Source organism: Periophthalmus magnuspinnatus, chromosome 3 (assembly GCF_009829125.3).
Source record: "Periophthalmus magnuspinnatus isolate fPerMag1 chromosome 3, fPerMag1.2.pri, whole genome shotgun sequence".
NCBI lineage: Eukaryota > Metazoa > Chordata > Actinopteri > Gobiiformes > Gobiidae > Periophthalmus > Periophthalmus magnuspinnatus.
Window position 1 is genome coordinate 4,446,693 of NC_047128.1, and position 23,457 is coordinate 4,470,149.

At 39.4% G+C, this 23,457-nt stretch overlaps 2 protein-coding genes across 2 annotated transcripts; both read right to left on the reverse strand.

Moving 5' to 3' along the window:
- Positions 1 to 179: 179 nt before the first annotated feature.
- On the reverse strand, positions 180 to 4,588 carry znf414 (zinc finger protein 414). The gene is made up of 5 exons (XM_033990033.2): positions 4,466 to 4,588; positions 4,149 to 4,259; positions 2,523 to 2,628; positions 1,091 to 1,599; positions 180 to 594 (listed from the first exon to the last, which is right to left on the reverse strand). The coding sequence occupies exons 1-5, from the start codon at positions 4,506 to 4,508 to the stop codon at positions 422 to 424; spliced, it is 942 nt and encodes a 313-aa protein (XP_033845924.1). The 5' UTR covers positions 4,509 to 4,588; the 3' UTR covers positions 180 to 421.
- Positions 4,589 to 5,579: 991 nt separating this feature from the next.
- On the reverse strand, positions 5,580 to 23,140 carry ankdd1a (ankyrin repeat and death domain containing 1A). Its single transcript, XM_033988177.2, has 15 exons — positions 22,973 to 23,140; positions 20,566 to 20,669; positions 18,386 to 18,484; positions 17,431 to 17,529; positions 15,301 to 15,405; positions 14,631 to 14,729; positions 13,858 to 13,956; positions 12,930 to 13,028; positions 12,736 to 12,834; positions 12,087 to 12,185; positions 10,924 to 11,022; positions 10,552 to 10,647; positions 9,385 to 9,586; positions 8,934 to 9,065; positions 5,580 to 7,818 (listed from the first exon to the last, which is right to left on the reverse strand). The coding sequence occupies exons 1-15, from the start codon at positions 23,004 to 23,006 to the stop codon at positions 7,757 to 7,759; spliced, it is 1,527 nt and encodes a 508-aa protein (XP_033844068.1). The 5' UTR covers positions 23,007 to 23,140; the 3' UTR covers positions 5,580 to 7,756.
- Between the last annotated feature and the right edge of the window lie 317 nt (positions 23,141 to 23,457).

A 23,457-nucleotide genomic window follows, 5' to 3' on the forward strand; every position in this document is an offset into this window, starting at 1 on the left:
CCAACAGAAAAACAATTTCACACAGAACAAATGAGTGATTTTATTTTCCGTCATGTCTTTACGATCAGATTTACATGAAACAAGAACATCACATATTAGCATCAACCATGAACAAAACGTTGGCCAATCTCTGACTGTTTATCTCCCCCGCGGTTTCTCTGAATTCTAAACTACTGATATTTTGTGCCAATTTTGATTATTTTCCCCAAATTATGTAAAGTAAATTCACTACAAACTCCCCACAATTTTTTTTTTCCACCACACACCTATAAAAGAGCGGTGTGGTCACATTCTGTGCAGCTATCTCTTCGTATTAAAGTGTTTTCTTTTCGGTGTTAAAACCCGTTCTTTCATTTATAACTTTTAATCAGAAGATCTTGGACATTTTTCTCCACATTTCGTCAAATTCAAACCCATTAAACTAGCTGCTGGTTGTTGCCGCGCTCGTGGTTTCCTCCGCTAGGCCGAGGGTGTCGTTGTGAAGTGCGCTGTGCTCCGTCATCTCTTTTCTGTTTGTGACCGTGTGACCGCACTGGACGCACGTGTAGCGCCCCCTGGTGTGCTGCCAGAGAATGCGTTTCTCAAGGGAGGCGCCTAAAAGAGAAACAAAGATTCAAAGTGGGGGTATTTAAAGTGCCCATTTTAGGCTACTCTGATCTCTGTTCTAATGTTGTTTCCTCATCACAAACAGACCTGGAGTTGTGTTTAAACTCCATCTCCAAAGCTCAAAACGCTCTGTTCCACCTTGTGATGTCATGAAGTGGTAGTTTTCAAGTCAACAGCTCCTTTTACCTTTAGTTCAGTAGAGATTGACAATTCCAGGGCTGAAATGATCCAAATGATTCTAAAAATGAAGGTGTGTGGAGTTTAAAAACACAGTGGAGCACTTCCTGTATTACCACATGATGACATCACAAGGTGGAACAAAGTGTTTTCAGTTTGAGAGAAGGACTCAGCCTAAATCTGCAGGGTTTGCGTGTTAAACATGTGTGAATGAAACAAAACACAACTCCAGGTCTGTTTGTGACGAGGAAACAACATTAAAACCGATCAGAGAACAGTGCAATATTTCCTGGTCGGTGAAACGTACCTTGACCGGCTCTCCAGACGTTTGCGGTGGGAGTCTGTGGACTTACTCTCATCGGTTCTGAGTTTTCTGGTGTTTTCGGTCTCTGGTGAGTTTGACCTTCGGGTGGGCTCGCTCTGGGCTGCGTCTCCAGGTTTGGACCGAGCTGCTGGTTGTCTTTTGAAAATAAAGCGTTCACTGTTGAGTCTATGATATGTTGAATTAAATGAGGTGGAGCCAGGTCGCTGTTTGGAGCGGGGGGAGCGGGGGCGTTGGACTGTGGGGGGACAGGTGGGTGGTTGGGTGGGGTTGGGATGGGCTGAAGTTGTTGTGGTGGAGGAGGTGCGGGGCTCAGATTGTCCTGTGGGGGCGCTGTTGGTTTCGTTGGGTCTACTTCCATCGGGGCAGGAGGTGTAGAGGAGGCGGAGGGAGAGGGGGTGAGGTTTATCTTGGGTTTGGGTGCTTTGGAGCAGGAGCGCAGGTGATGGAGGAGTCCACGGTACGATCGCAGTTTGGCGTGACAGCTCTCGCACCTACAGGCAGAAGGCGGTATTACATTTGGTGAACACATCAGGTCTTATCCATGTGTACATGTATATAGACTTTTCATATAGAGTGCAACCTTCAGAATCGGCAGCATTTAAAGCTTCACTATGTCATTTTTATGGTGAGATTTTATTGTTTTGTCAGGATGGTTCCATAGCATGAGCGGAAACATCTATTTTGCATTTATTACAGGAGTGTTTTGTTCATAAATAATTTGAAAACATACATTCTTCCTTCTCCATAGGTCTAATATGTAACTTAGAATACTGGAGTAACCTGCTTATCTCCATGGAGACAGATGAAAGTTCTACAGTATGGCATAAAATTTTAGACAAAGTAACAATATCTCCAAGTAGACTCTACCAGAAAAGTTACATAGTGCATTTATAAAAGGCCCCATTCTCTGATCTGTTCTAATGTCGTTTTCTCGTTACAAACAGACCTGGAGTTGTGTTTTGTTTCATTCACACTTGTTTTAACACAAAACTCTGCACATTTAGGCTGAGGAGTTCTTCTCTCAAACTGAAAACACTCCGTTCCACCTTGTGATGTCATCACGTGGTGATACAGGAAGTGCTCCACTATGTTTTTAAACTCCACACACCTTCATTTATAGAATCATTTGGATCCTTTCAGTCCTGGAACTGTCAATTTCTACTGAACTAAAGGAAAAGGAGCTGTTGAAAACTTGAAAACTACCACTTCATGACATCACAAGGTGGAACAGAGCGTTTTGAGCTTTGGAGATGTAGACAGACTAATAATAAAGTGTTATGCAAACATGTGTGAATGAAACAAAACACAACTCCAGGTCTGTTTTTGAGGAGGTAACCGCATTATAACATGACTTAAACTACAAGAGTCAGTTTTGCGTAATAAGGACCTTTAAGTTGAAGGAGATAAAACTCACAGGAAGTAGACGTTTGGTTTGTGGTGGTGTCTCAGGTGCTGCATCAGTTTCTGCATGTTTGGGAATGAGCCACCGCAGCCGATCATCGAACACATCATGGTTTTACCTGAAGAGGAGACACACCGAACGCTCAGATAAGGAAGGTTATTTAAAGAACTTTGCAGCTGATGTCATCAACATTCCCTGGAGATGTGATGCTAACTGTAGGCACTGCTCTGTCTGAAGCTCTGTTATTCATGTTAGATTTAAATCTGAGCAATCTGACCGTAAAACTATGACAAGTGAGCTGATTTTTGCTGTTAAACAAGTCTCTCACATTTAAAATTACAGTAGGAAGCTAGCATTAGCCAACAGTTTTGTTACTCTCAGTTAGTCACTCTCAGCTTTTTGTTGAAAATCAAACCCTTAAACAGGAACATAAACACTGGGATTGATCACAAGCTCCTGAAACTTTTTGTCAGTGTTTGCTAATATGTGCATTGTGTCTCCATGGTAACTGCAGAACATTCCACCATAGAGTCACACGTAGAACCCCCCCCAGCATAATGTCACTGCATAGCATTGATATTACTTTGAAGAATAGAAGATGCAGTGTTTTCTACAGGTTTATATTAAGACTGTGGTGGCACAAGTCATGCATATTTGAATCATTTTATTTGATACAGTTTATGGAGTATAAATGTCACTTACTGCCTCCATGTTTAATCTGTAATGTTTTTTGATCACTAGTCACTTATATATGTTTATGACAACACTACAAACATTATCATTATTTTAATGCAATATTTTACATAGAATTTCATCATTTCAAAGGGTAAACTCACTCCCACTCTCAGTTTGAACCATTTTAAACACATCTGAGTTTTCTTTTTTCCTCTCTGTGATCAGTTTGTCATTAAATGAGTTCCCACATTGGCTTCATGTCAGAGAGTCGTTCATCTTTAATTATATCACAGAACAGATGGATCCAAAAGATTCAAATACCACAAAGGAGTCAAAAACCTGCCACTAGTTTCAACTGGAAGCCTTCGTTGACGTCCACAAGTCTAGAAAACTAGAAAATGAAAGTGCTTTTACAGGCAGAACTCTCCAGTGTCCACACCACACACAACGGTCACCAAATACTGTTCTTAACTAGCCATTATTACTATTACTACTACTTTTTGTTAGGGAAGACAATCCTTCCTTAAACAGGGATGGGGGCCTGAGACGTAATCTCTCACAGATCTATAACTCCATCCTCAGACCCAAAGCTCGGAACAAAGAACAATAGCAGGGTCGTTAAAGGTTGAATAGGGTGGTTTTAACTGAAACTGGAGACAATGGCTGTTTACAGTTTCAGTGTAGTTAGTTCCTCCTTTCAGACAGATATAAGGCAGTGTCCAGCAGCAAATCTGATCAGAACTGAAGAAGAGACTTGGATGAGCAGCCAAACATCTTCACTCGTCCCCCTCCTAATAATAATAATAATAATAATAATAATAATGCTACTACTACTATTTCCTACTACCATTATTCCACCTGTTTAAATGTTACCTGACAGAGACTGTGTGGAGAGCTCATGTTCTTTTATTACACGTGTTTAAATGTTTTTGTTTTTTTTAATTACAGGTGTTTAAATGTTACCTGGCAGAGACTGTGCGGGGATCTCATGCTCTTTTACGTGGGTTTGTAGAGAGTTAGCATCATTATAAACTCTTTTACAGCCGTACACTGGACACGACAGCCGCTTGTTTCCTGAAATACACCATTAAAATACACAAGATTTAGAATTTATTCCAAACTAGCTCCAAACAAACGGCTTTAACGGCACAAAAACAGCGTTAGCACCATGGCTCTCTATATTTAGCATGCTAGCAGGCTAACGCAGTGGCTAGTTTAGCTCTAGCATTATTTAAAAAGCGCTGGGTAAAATTTAGCAGCTAGTTTTGCTAATTACAAACCTTCGTTACGATTTTCTGCGACCACACCGCCTGAGGACATCATTAAACCTGAAAAAACAACAAAAGAAACGACAAAGAAGCGCTAACAGTGCCTCCAACGGCGAAATGAACTGCAAAGCCCAGAATGCACTGCGGCAAACAATGACTTCCGGTACAAAATGAGGCACGCGCTCTCATTCAATGTTTGTTTTAGGGTTTTTTTTTTGCTTTTTACAACTTTCTACATTTTATATACACACGGAAGACATCAAATATATGAAGTAGTATTATGGAATTATGTAGTAAAGAAAAAAGTTAAATAACTAAAATAAAAATAATAATAAAAAATTGACAAAGCAAACAGTGGCTACTTTGAGGGTTTGAAAATAAAATCTAAAAATATATAATTATATCCATATATCTTGATTCATATATTTGATGTCTTCTGTTTGTATATAAAATGTAGAAAATAGTAAAAAAAAAAAACAAAAACATTGAATGAGAGCGTGTGTCCAAACTTTTGATTGGTCATAATTATTGCAAAACATTGCAACCAGTGGTGGCATGTAAATTAATGTAAAGTACTGTCCTTAAGTATACATTTTAGGCATCTGTATTTTATTTAAGTACATTTTACAGTGAATAATTTTTACTTTTACTTCACATTTGAGAGCAATATCTGTACTTTCTACTCCACTACATTTTTGAACAGGACTGAAAAGTAAAAGTATGTTTATTATTGTGAGAGACCTGCTGAAAAGGCTGAAGGTTTATTTTTAACACATTCAGAATTTTTACAAAACAAAAATATACAAATAAAAACAGATAGAAAAAAAATACTGATTTAATTATTTCTGTTGAACAAAATTCAGCTCAAACCTTTATCAAAATCACTCAATCTGAAGCCTTATAAGATGTCAGAATGTTCACGAAATACCTGTATTTTACTCTTTAAGTACATTTTTTAAACAGGTACTTTCATAGTTTTACTTAAGTATGGTAGATTTTTCCATTTGATACTTTTACTTTGTTTTTTGCCCCTATATCTGCATTTTTACTTAAGTAACAAAATTTAATACTTCTTCCACCTCTGATTACAACCATAAGATGAACTCAAACCAAAACACACCTCATTGTATTGTTCAAATATTTCCTTAGCGTTTATTTGGTCTTTGGACATTTAAGTTTATTGGCGTTTAAACAGCACATGCATCCGTTTTTGCTTTGCACACACATAAATTATTGCATTTTGAGATCAGTTATAGGCAGGACAAAGGCATCCAGTGTTTCCACATGCAAACACAAAACATAGATTTTTGCAGCAGCTGACAGAAATTTACCATATGAAACCATGTCTTTATACAAATATAGTCTATTTCTGTATATTTACAAAAAACATGTGAACAATACTGTATCTGTAATTCATTTCTTTCATGCCAAACAAGTCCCATGCAACACTGCTGTACATTATAGTGCCAGACATAAGTATGACAGCAACTGCATAATGTTTGCTGTTTCTATGTCAAAAACGGCGACAAGATAAACTTAGAGTAGCCCTAATTATGACAATATTGCTTTAAAATTTTAATTATTCATATATATTCAGTATTGTGCTAATTTGGTAAAGTTTAAAACGCCCATATTATGCCGTTTTCTAATGTTTTAATTCTAATGTCTGTTTTTGATGTGCTAACAATGCTCTAACAAGGATTAAAGCTACAAGAGTACATTTTGTGTAATATAGGACTTTATAAACATGAGAAAGAGCTTTAATTTAAACAGGATATAACGACACAGACGATAGACAAACGTTTTTAAGTGCTGTAGGTGTAAACCCTGTGGATTAGGGGCAGAAGGAGCTCGGTGGTGAAGACGCTGGTTTTGTGACGTGTGCTTTTTATGTCTCATCAAACAAAGGTGTGAGTCTGTCGTATTTACAGAGCTGCCCAAGAAGAACAGCACAAATAAGAGGGAGGCACAGACTAAGCCATGAGCGTAATCTCTGCTTAATCAAACAGATGTTAGGCAAAAGCAAAAGCAGCAGTGGAAGGTAACGACGTAAAAGTAGTAAAGCACTTAGGTATAAATTTTAAGTATCTGTACTTTACTTAAGTCCATTTTACAGTGAATACTTTTTACTTTTACTTGAGTACATTTGAGAGCAGTATCTGTACTTTCTACTCCACTACATTTTTGAACTGGACTGAAAAGTAAAAAGTACTTGATTTGAGGGGTTATTTTTACCATGTTCATGGAAACGTCCTGACTAACTTTTCAAGTTCAAGCTTCAGCTTTGAGCAAAACAAAAATAAACACAAAAATCAGAAGAAAAAATAAGAAATGGATTCATATTGTTACTGTTGAACAAAATATGTCTCATTTTTTTATTAATATAATTTACAAATGAACAATACTTGTGTGAAATACTTTTACTTTTTACTCTCAAGGTAGTTAAATACTTTTACTTAAGTAGATTTTTTTTTTTTTTCCATGTGATTAGCAAATACTGCTAATACGATTTAAGAAAAAAAAAATACAAGATGAACTTAAGGAGGACATTTTCAGGAGCCTGTGATTAATCCGAGTGTTCATGGTCCTGTTTAGGAGGAATTTAAGAAAAATGTGAGAGTGACTAACTGAAAAACTGTTGGCTAATGCTAATGCTAATGCTAGCTTTTGACTAATGTTATCTGTGAGAGACGTGTTTAACAGCTCAAAACTCACCTGTTGTAGCCCGGTAAAGTCAGTTCTTTCTGGTCAGATTGTGTTAAAACAAAGCTCAGATTAAAGTCTAACTTGAGTAACAGAGCTTCAGACACAGAAGTGCTTACAGTTAGCATCACACCCCGAGGGAATGTTGATGATCAGCTGCAAATTATCAATATTTACTTTTGTTTACATTTTATCTGAATACAGCGGTGCTACTTAGCTCTTTTTCCATCGACCAGAGACAAACTCAGCTGCCCCGGGACAAACTGACAAAAACGCGGCGGCCATTTTGCATCTTTGATGTCTGCACCCGCCAATCATCACTCACACTAACTTATTTAGGCGAGTGAGGGAAGTGTCTTGCTAAAGGAGGGCACTACTCACTGTTGTAGCTGGAGGAATTGAACCAATAATCCATAAAAGTCCAGTTTTTACACCGCAGCAATGAAATGTGCTTAAAAAGTTATTTGTGCTTTTTGTCCACAGCCTGTAGTGTGTCGCAGGGCTGTGGATTTTGAGATGAACCGTTCACCTCACAGTCGTGTAAATGGGTCCATTTGTTGTTGGTCCGTTTGTTTCTCCTGCAGTTAGTGTTAGCGTTGGTCACATGGTGGAGCACTTTTTGGGAGAGCTAGTGTCTGCGTTGGCCTTTTGTCGCACAGACTCTGAAAGAGAATGAACACACAAACCCTGCATATTTAGACTGAGCTCTTCTCTCAAACGGAAAACACTCAGGAAGTGCTCCACTGTGTTTTTAAACTCCACACACCTTAATTTCTAGAATTATCTGGATCATTTCAGCCCTGGAATTGCCCATTTCTACTGAACTAAAGGTAAAAGGAGCTGTTCACTTGAAAACTACCACTCGATGACATCACAAGGTGGAACAGAGCATTTTGAGCTTTGGAGATGTAGACAGACTAATAATAAAGAAAAAAAAAACATAACTCCAGGTCTGTTTTTGAGGAGCTAGCATTCTAACATGGCTTAAAATTCACAACAACAGCAAATTTAGAGTCAATTTTCAAGTGTATATGAATCAGTATTTTGAGGTGTCCGAGTGACCAGTTGGTGAAAATGTAGTGCACTCAATTTCCCACAATGCACCTTGAAAAGTAGTGACCAGCGCTGGTCACTAGACTGGTCAATACAAACCACAATGCATTGCAAGAGTTGGAAAAAAAACAAAAAACAGTGCGGCGACAGGTCTTTAACTGGACACAACACAGACAGAAGCAGGCCCAGACATTTTGAGGGCCTGGGGCAGGAGCACTCACATGGGCCCCCCTCTAATATTAAATAATAGGAAGAACTCCTATTAATGCTGTGGCCCGGGACAACACAGCCCTGTGTCCCCCCCGTCGACTCCCCTGGATAGAAGCGCTGGTTTATCACACTGTTCATCGCTGATTATAAATAAACAACTATTAAGTAAACCGTTGCTGTGTGAAGTTGCTAGCGTCAGCCGCGTAGATTAGCTCGAGCTGTTAAAAATGCGAGAATTTCCACATCTCAGACAAAAAGCTGAATAATCCAATCTGTTTGGGTGAGATCCATCTGGACAAAAACTTGTATTGTTATTATTAGTCCAAAGAAACTTGGATCTGATCATTATTTATGACAGAAATCAAGTTTTATCAGAGTTTAGCCTTTTTTTCACCCAGATGCCAGTGTCACATGACCAGAACGTAGCAAGCTGTGTGTCTGAATGAGTCTCTACAAAGTCCTCTACAGTGAGTGGGGGGTGAGGGGATGGAGGAGACATTCGGACACAGCTCACCTGCTAAATCCGTGCGCTGTATCTCCACGAGCCCCTCGTACAGGCCTTTGACGGGGTTGTCTCCCGCCGTCACGACGCCGTGGAGCCAGATCAGCAGCATCCTGTGTCCGTGCTCTTTGTAACTCTTCATCCCTAAAGACACACGACTTTTTCAATGCATTTTCCTCTTTATTTTTTACTTTCAACATGTTATATACACACAGACAACATCACCTGTGTGAGGCAAGATGCGGAATTATGTAGCAAAGAAAAAAAAGAGTTTTTTCTCCATTGATCTGTATGTGTATATACAGTACCTGTCCTGTGCTCTATGGCTGTATATACATGTGTAGTGTGTAGTGTATATATATATATATATATATATATATATATATATATATATATATATATATATATATATATATATATATATATATATATATATATATATATATATATATATATTTATTACCGGTCCACTGGTGCTCTATGGCCCGTATGTGAGCATCTGTAAAGCTCCAGTGTTGGGCCAGCAGTCTCCACTCTCCTCTGCACAGACGTCTGCTGGACAAACCCCACAGCACAGAGCGGATGTGCTGCGTCTCTGAGCTCCTGTCCTGTTTGAATGACAGAGGACGACACAGGCACCAGTCTGGATCTACACTCACTTGGTCCTACAGCAGAGAAGAGAGGAGAGAGGGAGGAGAGGAGAGAGGGAGGGCAGAGAGGAAAGAAAAGAGGGAGGAAGAGGGAGAGAAGAGATGGAGAGAGAGGAGAGAAAAGAGGGAGAGAAGGGGGAGAAGAGAGGAGAGGGAGGGAGAGGGGGAGAGAAGAGAGACAGGCACAGGCAGGAGAGAGAGGAGGAGGAGAAAGGAGAGGGGGGGAGAGCGAGAGAGAAGAGAGGGAGGGGGAGAGGAGAGAAAAGAGGGAGGAAGAGGGAGAGAAGAGGTGGAGAGAGAGAGAGAGAGGAGAGAGAAAAGAGGGAGGAAGAGGGGAGATATGAGGGAGGGAGAGAAGAGATGTAAGAGAGGGCATAGAGGAGAGGCGGAGGAGTCAGAGTGAGAGGGAGGTAAGAGAAACATGAGAGAGGGAGAGAAAAGGTGGGGAAAGAGTGAATAGTGAGGAGACAAAGGGTGGGAAATAGGAAACAAGAGAAAAGAAAGGGTGGGAGAGAGGAGGAGGACAGAGGGAGGGACAGAAGAGAGAGGGAGAGACGAGGTGGGGAAAGGGTGGGAGGGAGGAAGAGTGAACATAGAGTAAAGAGAGAAAGAGAGAGAGAGAAAAGAGGAAGGGGGAGAGCAGTAAAAAAAAAAACACCATCATAACTGTAAAACCACAACCTGTACAAACTGTTTCAGATTTTTCGATAATGATGATTAAACTTTACATAAATGAGTTTACTTTCACTAAAGAAGCAACAAAACTGTAGAGCTGCTGCAACTTGGTTTTGTGAAATAAAATAAAAATTGAAAGTAAAAAAACGCTCATGATGATACAATGATTTTTGAAACAGGCCAAGGTGCAGCGTTTCCACCTGTCATCCCTCCTCACACTTTACACTGGTGTCACTAGAGGGCGCCAGCAGCAGCAGCAGCAGTGCAATGATCTACACATTTCTCTGGATTAAACAAAGACCCACCTTCTCCCATTTGTAAAAACGATCTGCTTTGATGATCATGTCCACCAGGGCCACGTGGTTGGCTCTGGACGCCACCTCCACACACGACTTACCCTGCTGTTGGGACGATCAGAAAACAGCGAGAAACGTCAGAAAATATTTTTAAAAAACAAGCATCTATCCATTTCTTTCACTTTTCTGGGGCAGCAGTCTAAGCAGAGACTCCCAGACTTCCCTCACCCCAGACATGTCCTCCGGTGAGACCCCAGGGCGTCCCCAAGCTAGCCCAGAGACATAGTGCTTCCAGTGTGTCCTGGATCTGCCCCGGGGCCTCCTCCCGGCCAAATAATCAACCGCTGTAAACTTTTGTAACAATAAAAATATAAAACTCACTTTGTCGGTTAAATTCAGGTTAACTCCAGAAATCAGCATCATTTCCGCCAAGTCCTGGGAGCCGTTTTCAGCTGCGATGTGCAAAGCCGTCTGCTGTCGCTGTGAATGAGAGATTTATACTCAAATAAATAAACATATTAAATGAAAGAAATGAAGATTAGGGATGTGCCGATACAATACTGGTGTCGGCGATGATATGGAAGATTTTTCTAAATGGACATAGCTAACCTGCTAGCCGCCACATTCCAAACAGGAAGTGATCATGTGCACTTCCAGCTCAATCGACTTTGGCTCCAATTCACTTTCTGTGTTAAACTGTGTCCTCTCTCTGTACCTGCTGTCTTAAATGTTCACATTAACCCGCTCTACATGATCCTGGGGTTTTTATTTCACTATTGTGTTTGTAAATCAAGGTAAGAACATTAATAACAGACAAATCAGGCACCTTCTTTCAACGAGGTAACTCCTGCTGGTTCGGCAGGGGGCGGGCGCATAGCAACGCTGCCAATCAAACCTGTTTCTAAAGCTAGCAGGAACGACCTCGGGAATTTGTCTGTTATTCACAGAGAAAGTGAATTGGAGCCAGAGTCGATGGAGCCGGAAGCGCGCACATGACCACTTCCTGTTTGGAACACGGCGGCTGAATGGGAGTCCAAAAAACTGCACTGTGAATCTCTTCTTTCTAATATTAACTGTAATTTATTTCATGCTTGATATAGATATGTGTTATTAAAAATACTTTAAATAACAAACATTCTTCCCAAGGGCTGAGGTTGTCTCTGCATAGATCTTATCTGTAACTTGTTTTGATGGCATTGCTCATCTCCATGGAGACAGATAAGTATAGAGCCATATAGAGGAATATTCTAGGCAAATCAAAACGTATCTCCATGGATGCAAGCAAATTATATACCCTCTACACAAAAGTTACACAATGCACCTTGAAGTAAAATAAAAATACCTCAAAGATAATAGTAAAAATATTTCTGCAGCTCAGTGATGTTTAAAATCAAGTTATATTGATGGACTGATTTAAGGTGATGGGAAATTGCCATTAAAAAAACCCATATATATATAAATAAAATAAAAATAAAATTTAAAAATAAATGAATAAATAAATAAGTTATAAAAAATGCATACAGCACAGGCACATTCAAACTCACATTATCAGTGATGTCGAGGTCACATCCTGCGGCGATGAGGGTCCGAGCCACCTCAGTGTGATTGTGGGACACAGACAGGTGGAGAGGGGAGGTGTTCTGCTGTTGGACAGAATTCAGATTCAATCAGACCTGTTCTGCAAACTTGACTCTTCAGATCTTTAATCATGTTCTAGTTGTTTCTTCTCGTTGAGCCTCTGAAGTTGTATTTGAAGTGATTCATGTTTGAGTTTAATCTTTAATCCACTATTTTCAAGATGCCATTTTGCCAATTTATCCCCGTTTTCACCTCCACTGTGACACGCCCACTGTGACGTGCGCACTTGCTTCTCCAGTTTTATTTTCTTAATCGTTGATACTCGTAGGATTCGGCAGCGTCGTGTGCTCTAGTGTGATGTGCATCTGTCCATGGGGGCGCCAACAGCATGCGGTGCTTTGTTGTGATGACGTTTACGACGACATCGGCTCCTACTGGACTTGTTTCTTTTATTAAGTTGTTTTAGATGAATATTCTGATTTAAAAATGTGCAAAGTATAGCATAATGATCCACAGGGGTTAGAGATGAGAACTGTAGAGACACAAGCTCAATAGGACTGATCTAAATCCATTATATTTTTGCTGGTTTAAGTTACATTTTTCATTTAAACTCACATTGTCCACAGCATCGATATTGATCCCAGCCTCGATCAATAAACCGGCCTCTCGATCCCAGCCGCGTTCAGCCACAAAGTGCAGAGCGTTTCTGTTTTTCTGCAAAAAATAAAATTCAGCTACACTCCCAGAAGCAGGAGATTTGTGGGACTGTTGCCATAGCAATTAACCATTAATAAAGCAGTAGTAGTTACATTGGTGAGAGCGTTGATGTTGCAGTCGGACTCTATGAGGAGCCGCACACACAGAGAGTGGCCTCCATCAGCGGCAAAGTGCAGCGGCGTCAACCCGTCCTAAAACACAATTACAGGTTATTTCATTTATTTAAAGGTTCCGTATTATGCAAACTTGACTCTTGTGAGCTTTAATCCATGTTATAATGCTGTTACCTCCTCAAAAACAGACCTGGATTTGTTTTTTGTTTCATTCATACATGTTTGAGTAACACTTTATTATCAGTCTGTCTACATCTCCAAAACTCAAAACGCTCTGTTCCACCTTGTGATGTCATGAAGTGGTAGTTTTCAAGTTGACAGCTCCTTTTACCTTTAGTTCAGTAGAGATTGACAATTCCAGGACTGAAATCATCCAAATGTGCAATACTCAAGTCACTTTACGGAGATGTTACATTAGAGTCTATTTTTTTTTATTATTTTAAGCTGTTTATCTATTATCTTGTTTTATTGCATGTACCATTTCCCTTCTGTTCTTTAACTGTGTGGTGCAATACTGGAATTTCCCCACTGTGGGACTAATAAAGGCAGATCTTATCTTATTGTATCTTAATGATTCAAGAAATGAAGGTGTGTGGACTTTAAAACCACAGTTGAGCACTTGCTGTAATACCACATGATGACATCACAAGGTGGAACAAAGTGTTTTTATTTTGACAGAAGAACTTAAACTTAAACATGTGTGAATGAAACAAAACACAACTCCAGGTCTGTTTGTGATGAGGAAACCACATTACGTTTGAAATCAAGATGTTTCGACACATCCTGAAATCATTTTCATTTTAAATTTCAACTCAGTTCAGTTTAAATGTTCTACTTGGACCCCTGCTGGACAAACGAGGGATTACACTGCTCTGTACATGTACATATATTGAACATTGACACTCACGATGTTCCTGTCATCCACGTCCAGGCCCATCTCTGTCAGTTTGTGCAGGACATCGCTGTGGCCGTGTTTCGCTGCTAAATGCATCGCTGTGTTTTCATCCTAAAAAACAAACACGTTCAACACTGTTTCCGACGCCTGTCACCATAATCACTATAATAATCGTTCAATATACAGTAGAAAGAACAATATTTTCAGTCTCATTAAGTATTCTGTGTACCTTTTCTTTCCTACGGCGGAGTATAAGGGTCACTTAAAAAAAAAAAAAAGAATGCAGGTGCTACGAGATTAACAATAAAGTCGCAACATTTCAACATTAAAGTCGTAATTTTACAAGAATAAAATGTGTTTTTACTGCCTTGAAAAAAATACTTTCTTACAAAGACGATGTGAGACGTCCTTAAAGATGGTTATGTATGTTTTGATTTGTTGTATTGTGATTTTAATGTCTTTCTTATTCTGTAAAACACTTTGAATTACTTTGTGTATGAATTATGCTGTACAAATAACCTTGCCTTGCTTGAATGAGCTTGCCTTTCCACTGATCTGACCTGTGAATTAGCCTGCTATTTTAGGATTTGTTTAGCCACAGAAACTTCCTTTTCCAGTTTTATTTTCTTAATCGGTGATACTCGTAGGACTCCAACGTCAGCTCCCATTGGATTTGTTTCTTTGATGAAGTCGTTTTAGATGAATATTGTGATTTAAAATGTGTAAATTATAACACAGAGATGAGAACCATAAAGACACAATGTTTAAATGGAGTCACATTGTACCTTGTCCTTCAGTCCATGTCTGCAGCCCATTCCGATCAGAAAATCCACCACTTCAAGTTGTCCCTGTTCGGCAGCGAGGTGCAGAGCAGTTTTTCCAGACTGAAGAAGTAATAAGTACAACAAATATTAGTACACATGAGTACACGTTTAACCATCGCTCCCGTACTTTTTATTTTTTAAATATATATTTTTCTCCATGACTATGACAGCTGAAAACACACTGACCACACCAACAGCACAGGTACTAATTATTTCAGTTTGTTGTAAATACTGAAATATGCTAAATTAAAAAATATTATCATAAAATAAAGTAAAATAATAACATAACGACAATAATAATAATAATAATAATAATAATAATAATAATAATAATAATAATAATAATAATAATAAAATATATAAATAGAAAATAAAATAAAAAATATGCAAATGTAATATTCAGGTTCATTTTTATTGTTTTGTATAAAAATATATTGTGATCCCTTAGTCCACTTCTTTACACAGTCTGTTTAAGACACAGTGAGCTAGCTAGCGTGCTACTGTGCACAGAGCCTACTGACAACTTGAAACTAAATATTATATCTTATGAATGGAGAAAAGTCCTGAAAATGGTGCCTATAACACGAAGCAAAACCCTCTGCACAGTGTGGATTGACCAGCTCCTTTGCACCTTGTTGCTGTGGTCGAGCTGAATTCCTTCCAGATCTTCCATAATGAACTCCAGGATGTGGACGTGACCCCTCTGCGCCGCACAGTGGAGCATGCTCAGACCGTCCTGAAAACACAACGGAGATCATTGTGTGAAGAAGAGTTTTTATATACAATATTTTCTTAAGTTAAATTTTCTTGAGAGGGTATTATGCAAAATCAAGCAAGTTATAATGTTGTTTCCTCATCAAAAAACATGTCTGAAGAGGTTTTAGAGTCATCCATGCATGTTTGAGTAATCTAGAGATCTCTCACTGGGCCCCTACAGAACTCAAAGCACTTTACATCAAGGAACCGCTCACCCATTCACTCACACATTCACACATTCACTCACACGTTCACACTCACGTTCACACTCACGTTCACTCACACGTTCACTCACACGTTCACTCACACATTCAATCACACATTCATTCACACATTAACACTCACATTCACACTCACGTTCACTCACAAATTCACACTCACGTTCACACTCACATTCACTCACACGTTCACTCACACGTTCACTCACACATTCACTCACACATTCACTCACACATTCACTCACACATTCATACTCACGTTCACTCACACATTCACTCACATATTCTCACTCACACATTCACACTCACGTTCACATTCACACTCACGTTCACTCACACATTAACACTCGCGTTCACTCACACATTAACACTCGCGTTCACTCACACATTAACACTCGCGTTCACTCACACATTCACTCACACATTCACACTCGCATTCACACTCGCGTTCACTCACACATTCACTCACACATTCACTCACACGTTCACACTCACGTTCACTCACACATTCACTCACACATTCACACTCACGTTCACTCACACATTCACTCACACATTCACTCACACATTCACACTCACGGTCACTCAAATATTCTCACTCACACATTCACTCACATTCACACTCACATTCACTCACACATTCATACTCACGTTCACTCACACATTCACACTCACATTCACTCACACATTCACTCACACATTCACTCACATTCTCACTCACACATTCACACTCACGTTCACTCACACATTCACACTCACATTCTCACTCACACATTCACGTTCACTCACACATTCACACTCACATTCACACTCACATTCACTCACATATTCACACTCACGTTCACTCACATATTCACACTCACGTTCACTCACATATTCACACTCACGTTCACTCACATATTCACACTCACGTTCACTCACATATTCTCACTCACGTTCACTCACATATTCTCACTCACACATTCACTCACACATTCACTCACATATTCTCACTCACACATTCACTCACACATTCACTCACATATTCTCACACTCACATTCACTCACACATTCACACTCACGTTCACCAACATAAACCGCCAACCTTCAGATCAGTGGACAAAACGCTCTACCAACTGAGCCACTGTCATCCACACAAATTCAATCCCTCCTTACGGTTAGCTGTACGAACCTGTACAAGACTCCGCCCACAAGCCTACGTCACCCATGCTCCCACGTGGCCAGGACATTACCTTTTTATTACCAAAAGGAAAAAGGAAGGGAAAAAGAGGAGAGGAGGAGAGAGGGAGTGAGGAGGAGAGATGGACAGGGTGAGAGAGGAGACAAAGAGAGGAGAGGAAAAGGGACAAGAGGAGAGAGGGAGAGAAAGGGAAGGAGGAGGATAGAGGGAAAGGAGAGAGAGGGAAGAGAAAGAGAATAGGAGAAGAAAGGGAGGAAGGAGGAGACAGAAAGAGGACCATTAGGGAGAGGGGGAAGAGCAGAGGTGGAGAAGAACTTTGAATCCAAGATCTAAAAACTGGCTGCACTAGAATTGAAATGGGGAAAAACGCTTTTGGTTAGTGCTCTGAAGGGGCACAAGGGCAGCACGGAGAGTGTAAGAAATGAAAGGGAAACTAATGAAACCTTTTATACATAGTTTTGGGCGAATATCGCATTTTCAAAACAATAAAAAGTGACATGGAGATCTAAATATGTTATGTGTTCCAGTTAATACCCCATAGAAGTAAAATACCTCCTCTTTAATACGACATAGAAGTAAATATCTCCTCTTTAATCGTGAAACTTACTTTGTTTTCACAGTTCAGTTTGGCTCCACACGACACTAGAATCTGCAGGACTTTGAGGTGCCCAAACCAAGAGGCGAGGAGCAGAGGGTTCATCCCGTACTGAGGAGACAGATGTGAAACGACATAAAACACAAATAGAAGTGGACTTTGGACTGACACAAATAGCATTCTAACAAGAAACGGAAGAATTAAAGGTGCACGAAGTAACTTTTCTGGTCTGGTCTGGGATATCTGCCATCTGCTGGTTTCCGTGGAGATATTTTTGCTTTTCCACATGATATTAAACTTATCAATCTTAAATTTAAATCAGCTACAGGTGTTTTTATATCTCTGTTCTAATATTGTTTCGTTGTGTTTTTTTCATTCACACATGTTTAAAACACTGTTCCACCTTGTGATGTCATCATGTGGTGATACAGGAAGTGCTACACTGTGTTTTTAAACTCCACACACCTTCATTTCTAGAATCATTTGGATCATTTCAGCTCTGGAATTGCCGATCTCTACTGAACTAAAGGTAAAAGGAGCTGTTAACTTGAAAACTACCACTTTGTGACATCACAAGGTGGAACAGAGCGTTTTGAGCTTTGTAGATGTAGCAGACTAATAATAAAGTGTTACTCAAACATGTGTGAATGAAACAAAACACAACTCCAGGTGTGTTATTGATGCTGCTAACAACGTTCTAACATGACTTAAAGCTACAAGAGTCCGTTTAATACAGGACCTTTAAGACCAAGGAGATAGATAAGTTTAATGCCATACTGCGGAACATTCCACAGAGACGAGCAGGTGGCAGACCCTCCACTTGAAAAGTAGAGCACTTTTAAGTCGTTCTAATCAGTCAATGAATGTGTGGTGAAGGGGTTTACAGTAGCCTCAGTGTGTTGTGAAGTATCGTCTGGAAAAGGGTCGTGTTTCACTGTGACATAACTGTTTTAACGGTCGAACGTACAGAGTCCTGCTCGTCCACGTCGGTGTCGTGTTGAAGGAGGAACTTCATGGCGTCTTCACTCCCAGCTCCGGCCGCCCAGTGCAGAGGTTTACGATCGACCTGAGACACAGAGGGACAGAAAGAGTTAAAGACACGGAAACAACAGCGACAGTGTCTGGCCCGTAGACTGTTTATGTAAATGGACATAGCTAACCTGCTAACCGCTGCGTTCCAAACAGGAAGTGAGCATGAATGGAATGTGCAATATTTTGTATGGTGCAATTAAGGGATCTGCACAATGTGTAAAATGTGCAATTTTTATTTTGGTCCTTTTGTGACTTTGGACAATAGATGGAAATGATACTTTTGGCTACAATCCAGTGTGTTTATATTCATGTTGTATCATGTCTGATTATTAGCATTGTCCCAAATAAATAAATAAAATACATGGATGCACTTCCAGCTCCATCAACTCTGGCTCCAATTCACTTTCTATTGAAAAACTATGTCTCCTCTCTCTGTACCTGCTGCCGTCAGACTCGTCATTTTGATCTTAAATGTTCGTATTAACCCGCTCCACATGGGGTTCTTTTTTTTTTTTTTTTTGTTGTTATTTTAAGTTTATTTTGTAAGTTGTTTGTTGTTGTTTTTTTTGTTTTTTTAGTTGTTTTTTTTAGGTTTTTTTTAAAAAAAAATTATTTTGAGAGTTGTTTTTTTTTGTTATTTTTGTTATAAATGTGTTTTGTTATTTTGAGGGTTTCTTTTTAGATTATTTTCTTTTTTTTTTTGTTATTTTGAGTTTATTTTTTGTTTATTAAAAAAATTTGTCCCCTCTCTCTGTACCTGCGGCTGTCAGACTCGTCATTTTGGTCTTAAATATTCGTATTAACCCACTCTACATGATCCTGGGGTTTTTATTTCACTACTGTGTCTGTAAATCAAGATATGAACTTTAATAACAGACAAATCAAGCGCCTTTTTTCCCGCTAGAGTTAGCAACAGGTTTGGTTTAGCAGCTCCTAACCAGTAAATATAACATGGCTGAAAGTTTCGACCCCGATTTTATGCAACTGAAGTGAGCTCTAAAAGTCCATCCATCCATTTTCTTCCACTTATCCGGGGCCGGGTCGCGGGGGCTCTAAAAGTGACACAGTAAATTATAAACGAGTCCAAACAGCAAATATATCACCATCCCTTTTTGTGTAATAAAGAACTTTTAATATAAGCAGTTGGTTTGTCTCGGGTTTGTAGGCTGCCCCCATTTTACATTACTAAGTACACACATTTTCCTAACAGATGTATTGAATTAAGCAAATAAAACTGAAAATTCGCCCAAAAAATAATAAAAAAATAAAAATATACAAAAAATTTTATATATATATATATATATATTGTATATTTTATATATATATATATATATATATATATATATATATATATATATATATTATTTTTGTATATTTTATATATATATATATATATATATATATATATATATATATATATATATATATATAAATATAAAAATACAAAAATAAAAATATTCTTGGCAAAAATAAAACAAAAAAACAGCTCTGTATTGATGCTTTAAAATATATATTGACACATTTACCTTGGTATTTAATGTAGTTTTACTTTAAATCCAGGTCTGATCAAGGTGGATACACTTTAAATAGGGGAGATTTATTTATAACACTGTTCTTCATCAAAAACATGTCTGAAGAGGTCCCATGTATTTTGCAATCTGTTTGTCTAACTCTAGAACTTCCGTATAACTTATATGTTTAGTCTTGTCTTATATAAACAAGAATATACTTAAGTACAACCTCCCACGCCTCTGGTCCAAGGCCCATCTCAGCCAGTTTACGCAGAACTGATGTGGTTTGTAAAACTCTTGTTAAACTACAGGACCAGGCAAACGTTTGGACACACCCTCTCAGCCAGTGTTTTTATTTATTTTTACCACTTTTTACATTTTCTATACACGCAAAACACATCAAATATATGAAGAAAGATGTATGGAATTATGTAGTAAAAAATGTTATCTTTTACTCTTTGCTGCATAATTCGATATATATCTTGCGTCATATATTCGAGGGCTTCTTTGTGCATAAAGAATGTAGAAAGTCATAAACTTAAAGACAAAAACACACTGGCTGAGCGGGTGTGTCCAGATCGAGTCATGACGTCTTCATATTTACTTTGTTCTTGGCCTTGGGGTCGACGCCCTTCTTGATGAGCTCTTCCATCTTCTTGGTGTCGTTCCTCTTGGCTGCGTCGTGAAACTGCTTCTCCGAGCACAGCACTGACGACAAACACACAGACACATGAGCCACGGCGTCACGTTCGGACTAACGTTCACACAGATGATGGTTATATAAACATAAACTGTGTAAATTCTATATTAGGAATTCTGCCTGCGAGTAACATAGCAACCAAAGAGCCAATTAGAGAGGAGCAGACCCTTAGCAACGCTGTCAATCAAACCTGTTGCTAACGCTAACAGGAGCAACCTCGGGGAAAGAAGGCGCCTGATTTGTCTGTTATTAATGTTCATATCTTGATTTACAGACACAATAGTGATATAAAAAACCCAGGATCATGTATGTAAAACATTTTAAGAAAGCGGCCGACAAATGTGCCCTGCGTTTCCACGGAGACCGGCTGTAAATGAAGGAAACATCCGAGCAGACTTTGCGCTCTTCTATATCCCATCATGCATCATGTGTCACTTCTTCTACGGGAGAAAATGGAGTCCACGGCCGCTACGGAATACACTTTTAAATACTGGTTTCCCTCACCTATAACAGTGCTACGGGAAACTGTTAAATCTGAATAAAAAGCAGCAGTCACTGTTGCTAGGCGAGGTTGACGCACGCTCCACGGAGGCTATATGGAAGAGCACCCGTCGTCGGCCGGGTGCAGAGTGCGGCCGTTGAATTGGGACACGGCTACTGTGTGAAGAATATGGGTTTTTTTCTATGCAATCCTTTCTTACGATTAATTATCTTTAAAGACGAAGCATTCTGCAAAATTGACTTTTTGGATCTTTCTCCCGTTCTATAAATAATAAATGTTCCCTCATTTTAAGACCAAAATGATGAGTCTGACAGCAGCAACAGAGAATTTTTCAATAGAAAGTGAATTGGAGCCAGAGTGGATGGAGCCGTTAGCGCGCTCATGATCACCGCTAGCAGGTTTGCTATGTCAATTTAAATAAAAGTCTGTGGTTATAAGATTTTAAACAAGTAGATCCTGGTTAAATATCTGAGAAGATGTTCTGATCTTAGCTCCAAGTGTTTAATTTTGTATGTTTAAGCAAGGTGTAAAGAAATATTTAAAAAACATATAAATACATTAAAAAAATGATCTTGGGATTTTTTTTCCAATTTGTCTAAAATTTTATTGCAAGACCTCATGATTGTTTATGTCTAAAAACTGAACAATAGAGAGGAGGAGAGAGGAAGGAGAGGAGGAGAGAGGGAGTAAGAGGAGGAGAGAGGAAGGAGAGGAGGAGAGAGGGAGTAAGAGGAGGAGAGAGGAAGGAGAGGAGGAGAGAGGAAGGGAGGAGAGAGGGAGTGAAACGAGGAGAGAGAAAGAGGAGAGGAGGGGAGAGGAGGAGACAGAGAGAGGAGCAGAGAGTGACAAGAGGAAGGCTGGTGGGAGAGGGAGGAAGACGAGGAGAGATAGAGAGAGAGGAGAGAGTGGAGGAGGGAGAAAGGGGGAGGAAGAAAGAGAAACAGGAGAGGAGAGGGATAGGATAAGAGAGGAGGAGACGAGCGGAGCAGAGAGGGACAGGAGGAGAGAGGGCGGGAGGGGAGGAAGAGGAGGGGAGATAAAGAGAGAGGAGACGAGAGAGGAAGGAGAAGGAGAAGGAAAGAAAGAGGAGGACAGAGGCAGGAGAGGAGAGGAGGAGAGAGGGAGGGGAGCGGAAAGAAAGAGGAGACGTGGAAGAGCAGAGGTGGAGTAGAACTTTTAATCCAAGATCCCATGATTGTCTCGTCTTAAAACTGTGGCTCTGGAATTGAAATGGTGAAAAATCTTTTGGTTATTTTACTTTCCAAACATTGAATGTCTGAAAAACTGCAGCCACTGCAGCACTTTAATAATGTGGAGATAAACATTTATAATCACAGCTGCTCCTGTTTTTAATGTTTTGAATGAACCTGAGCAGTTTTGTTTGTATTATTCTGTATTTGAACAGGCCTCATGAGTCTGGTCTCATTGGGCATTATCCTGTAGAAATATAAATAAATAAACACATAAAATATTAAATTAACCTAAATAAATAAATAATACAAACAAAAAAATAAAACAAAAAACAAAATAAAATAAAAAAAAAATGGAAAAAAAATGGAAATGGTAAAAGCTTGTTCTTGCTCTTATGTAAATCGAGTCTCGTTCCTCTTTCTCTATAAGTATCATATAAGTGCATTCATATAATAAACGCACACTGTTATAAACACTTGTCTCTTCTAATATCCCGTGATAAACCGGCTCAAACGGCTCTCTTTGGCTCGTTCTTTCCGTTCCTGAATGGCACAGTGCAGCACACGGACATCCTGCAGCCGCTGACAGACACATCCCACAGACCAGGGTTTTACTCACAGATATCATCCTCTGAAGCCAGGTCGTCCTCCATCTTTGAGCCGTTCAGAGTCGGTTCTTTCGCCTCTTCTGCGCCGCCATGTCTTCTCCTCTTCTCCTCCTTTTAATTTATCTCAAGGCTAAATGTGTCAGACGTGCGTAAAATCCACGCTGTGCCAAACGCGCTCTGCTGGAAAAGTTACAGTCAACAAAATAAGACTGCACTTCCGGTGATCCTTTCAAAATAAAACGTTAGAAAAGTCTAGTTCCTGATCCAGCCCAGTCTTAGTTTGGTACAGAGACAGTGCTGCTCTACAATGCACTGACCAAGGCATGAGGGCTTAGATAACACGCAATCAAACACTCCGTTCCACCTTGTGATGTCATCATGTGGTAATACAGGAAGTGCTCCACTGTGTTTTTAAACTCCACACACCTTCATTTCTAGAATAATTTTGATGATTTTAGCCATGGAATTTCTAATCTCTACTGAACTAAAGGTAAAA

What these genes read in the sequence shown, in the direction of transcription:
- znf414 (XM_033990033.2), bottom strand. Translation starts at nt 4,508, where the DNA reads ATGATGTCCTCAGGCGGTGTGGTCGCAGAAAATCGTAACGAAG. An exon ending in CCCCGCACAGTCTCTGCCAG is followed by an intron (nt 2,629 to 4,148) that starts GTAACATTTAAA and finishes TCTCCTCTTCAG; the next exon opens with GTAAAACCATGATGTGTTCG. An exon ending in CGTCTGGAGAGCCGGTCAAG is followed by an intron (nt 595 to 1,090) that starts GTACGTTTCACC and finishes TTTCTCTTTTAG; the next exon opens with GCGCCTCCCTTGAGAAACGC.
- ankdd1a (XM_033988177.2), bottom strand. Translation starts at nt 23,006, where the DNA reads ATGGAGGACGACCTGGCTTCAGAGGATGATATCT. An exon ending in AGCTCGACCACAGCAACAAG is followed by an intron (nt 14,730 to 15,300) that starts GTGCAAAGGAGC and finishes TTACTTCTTCAG; the next exon opens with TCTGGAAAAACTGCTCTGCA. An exon ending in ACCTGAATTTAACCGACAAA is followed by an intron (nt 10,648 to 10,923) that starts GTGAGTTTTATA and finishes TCGTCCCAACAG; the next exon opens with CAGGGTAAGTCGTGTGTGGA.